General features: G+C 57.5%; 1 protein-coding gene across 1 annotated transcript in view; it reads left to right on the top strand.

Moving 5' to 3' along the window:
* Positions 1–2,718, top strand: part of LOC102247437 (chromosome unknown open reading frame, human C10orf90) — a 92,638-nt gene extending 89,920 nt beyond the window's left edge. The window contains exons 10-11 of the mRNA XM_014530147.1: positions 1,850–1,949; positions 2,536–2,718. Of these exons, the coding sequence (XP_014385633.1) occupies positions 1,850–1,949; positions 2,536–2,574 (139 nt within the window). The 3' untranslated portion in view covers positions 2,575–2,718. The remainder of the gene's footprint in view (positions 1–1,849; positions 1,950–2,535) is intronic.
* Positions 2,719–3,363: the final 645 nt, after the last annotated feature.

The following is a 3,363-nucleotide window of genomic DNA, read 5'->3' as shown; positions in this document are numbered from 1 at the left end:
CCAGACACGCCCAGTTCCCAGCCCTGCGCACCCTCCCTGGTGCCTCTGCCATCCTCTCTCTGACCGACCCCACGATCTAACGTTGAGCCCTAAGTGGGAACTCGCTGTAGTTCATCTTCCCGCGGCCTGCTTTTGTGTTTTCACTTTATAACACGTCTGTGCGGGCTGCCTGTGTCAGGAGATATGAACACAGATGACTCCCCTCACGGGTTTTAACTCTGCAAAGTGGTCTATTACGTGGAGGAACATAATTCACTTAGGAAGGTCTTTTAAGAAAATACGGCATCAGCCCTGGCCGGTGTGGCTTAGGGATAGCGCATCGGCTGCACGAAGAGTCACAGGTTCAATTCCCCGCCCCAGTCAGGGTGTGCGGGAGACAACCAATCAATGTGCTCTCTCACATCAATGTTTTGTGCTCTCTCTCTCTCTCTCTCTCTCTCCCCCCCCCTTCTCTCCCTCTCTCCCTCCCTCCCACTCTCTCTAAAAATCAATGGAAAAAATACCCTCCGGTGAAGATTATTTAAATAAATAAATACATAAAATGTAATAAATTCTGCACCAGAAGCCCCAGGGTGAGTGGGGGGACTGTTCCCTGAAACGCCCCACGGGGTTCAGACGCTCAGTGTCCGGAGGACGGGTCCCTGTGGAGGCGACGATGGCTCCTGTCTCCATTCAGACCATGCGGATGCCCACAGTGAGCCAGGCACCGTGCCAGGCGCCGGTATTCCCGGGTCACTCTGCTCCGTGGCTGGGGGACAGTGCTGGGCCAGGTCAAACAGACGGAGGTCGGAGTCCCGGCTGAGAGCCTGTCCGCGAGTCTCCTGACCTGGCCGGGCCTGGGTTCCTCACCCCGTAACCACGGGACCCCACGCCGCTCCCGGCTGGTGAGGAGTGTGAGACAGTCCACGTCTCGCGATTAGCCGAGCGCCCGGGAACCACGATAGCGGCAGGTGCTCGCTTTGTCAGCATCAGTCTTGTTCCACTTGGCGAGGACTGTGTTACCCATGGCAGCCCCTGGTCAGCAAAGCGTGTCTGGCTTTCCAACACGAGAAAGAGCTGGGGTTTTTTCTTTTTATATTGATGTCAGAGAGGAAGGGAGAGGAAGAGAGAAACATCAGTGATGAGAGAGAATCATTGATCGGCTGCCTCCTGCACGCCCCCTACTGGAGACCAAGCCCACAACCCGGGCCTGCGACCTGACTGGGAATTGAACTGTGACCTCCTGGTTCCTGGGTAGAAGCGTCACCCATCATTTCACCAAGCGCCATGGGTGGCCATGCAAAAGCCCGGCACAGGCAGCACATGTGCCGTGGATTCCAGAGAATTCTGTCTGGCATCCGTGCGGAAACTCTTCTGTTAGGAGGTAGGAAAGAAGCGTCTGGAAGAGGCACCCATGGGCCCGCCTGCCCCTTGGAAGCGCCTAATTTTACTCCCCGACACGAGCACCCTCCGCTCGCCTGCATTGTGTTTGGAAGCAGGTTACGTAGGAGACAGTGGCTGAGGGGTAGACACACACACGCATGCACACGTGTGTGTGTGTGTGTGTGTGTGTGTGTGTGTGTGTGTGATTCCAACCCAGTCCTGCTCCTCCGTCCATTGCTGCTGCTTTCCTGGGTCACAGGGCGGCAAACGCCGAGTGGATGGTGGCATGTGGGGGCAAGTTGGCACTCGGCGTGGCTAGGCAGTTGGTTTGGAACCCCTGGTTTTACAAGGAAGTGTGAGTTTTCATGAGACGCCCGTGAGCAGAGTTCCCCTGTGAGATGGAGGCGCCTGCTGACAGCCGGGCTGCAGGCCCCTCCGACACACATTGTCTTGCTACCATTCACAGTGTTTCCTGGATCTGTTTCAGAATCTACAACAACTTGCCGGAAGTCAGAAAGAAAAAAGAAGAACAGAAGAAAAGGGTGATCTTACAGAGTAACAGACTCCGCGCGGAAGTCTTCAAAAAGGTAACGGCCCAGCCGCCAGCAGGTGCAACCTGTGTGTGGCCCAGGTGTGCTGTGGCCGCCAGCAGTGTGATGTGTGTGGCCCAGGTGTGCTGTGGCTGCCAGCAGGTGTGACCTGTGTGTGGCCCAGGTGTGCTGTGGCCGCCAGCAGGTGTGAGGTGTGTGACGCCCAGGTGTGCTCTGGCCGCCAGCAGGTGTGACCGGTGTGTGATGCCCAGGTGTGCTGTGGCTGCCAGCAGGTGTGACCTGTGTGTGGCCCAGGTGTGCTGTGGCCGCCAGCAGGTGTGATGTGTGTGGCCCAGGTGTGCTGTGGCCGCCAGCAGGTGTGATGTGTGTGGCCCAGGTGTGCTGTGGCCGCCAGCAGGTGTGATGTGTGTGGCCCAGGTGTGCTGTGGCCGCCAGCAGGTGTGATGTGTGTGGCCCAGGTGTGCTGTGGCCGCCAGCAGGTGTGATGTGTGTGGCCCAGGTGTGCTCTGGCTGCCAGCAGGTGTGATGTGTGTGACGCCCAGGTGTGCTGTGGCCGCCAGCAGGTGTGAGGTATGTGGCCCAGGTGTGCTCGGCACCTGACTCCTGTCTCCTGCTTCCCCAGCAATTACTGGACCAGCTCCTTCAGCGGAACGCCGTCTAACCCAGGCTGCCTGCCGGCCCCTGCCCGGACCTGGGTGGCTCCAGCGCTGGACACACCATTAAACAGCCCATCTTCACGGCGGCAAACACTGATTTTTACTTGGGATGATTTTTTTTATTTTTATTTTTTGCATAAAGGAAAGCCCAGCTTGTCATTTATCCACGTGTGTTTGGGGAGTTAAGAACCAGCTAGTTTTTATCGAAAGTGGAAATAAAATAAATGCAGTTATTACAAAAATTCAAGCATTTCTCTGTTAGTCTTTTGTGTTCTGAATGGAGCAGCTCAGCGAGGAATGCCGCTGGGCCCCGCCGGAGCCTCAGAGGTGCCCTCGGCCGCCTCCTAACGCCCAGGTCAGGGCCCGCCCTCCCGATGCCCAAGGAGCAGGCTGTTCCCAGAGAAGCGGGAAACTGTGCAGAGCGAGGGTCAGGATCCTGAAGACCTTCCCGAACTGCTGGCCCAAACAGGCAGGACCAATGACACTTGAGGACGGGGCTCCACGGACCAGGGGGCGACCAAGTCACTACCCCGCCAGACCCCTTCTCCTCGTATTTCCGAGCTTTCCCTTCTGCTTCTGACCCCCACCCCCTTCCTGTGCCCATTCCCACCCGGCAGAAAGGCCTCGCTCACTCCTGGGGGCTCAGATCCCAGGGGTTCTATTTTTTTCATCAAATTTCCAAATGCATCACTTTTTACAAACCAGCCCCAGATTCCGCCAGCTGTGCCAGCCCGTGCCTGGGTCACCGTGTGGGGCCTCAGGGCCTCTGGACGCGGCGCCGAGTCTGGAGGCAG

Source organism: Myotis brandtii, unplaced genomic scaffold (assembly GCF_000412655.1).
Source record: "Myotis brandtii unplaced genomic scaffold, ASM41265v1 scaffold725, whole genome shotgun sequence".
NCBI classification, from domain to species: Eukaryota; Metazoa; Chordata; class Mammalia; order Chiroptera; family Vespertilionidae; genus Myotis; species Myotis brandtii.
Note: the sequence above shows the minus strand (reverse complement) of the source record. Positions and strands in the feature narration are given on the sequence as shown.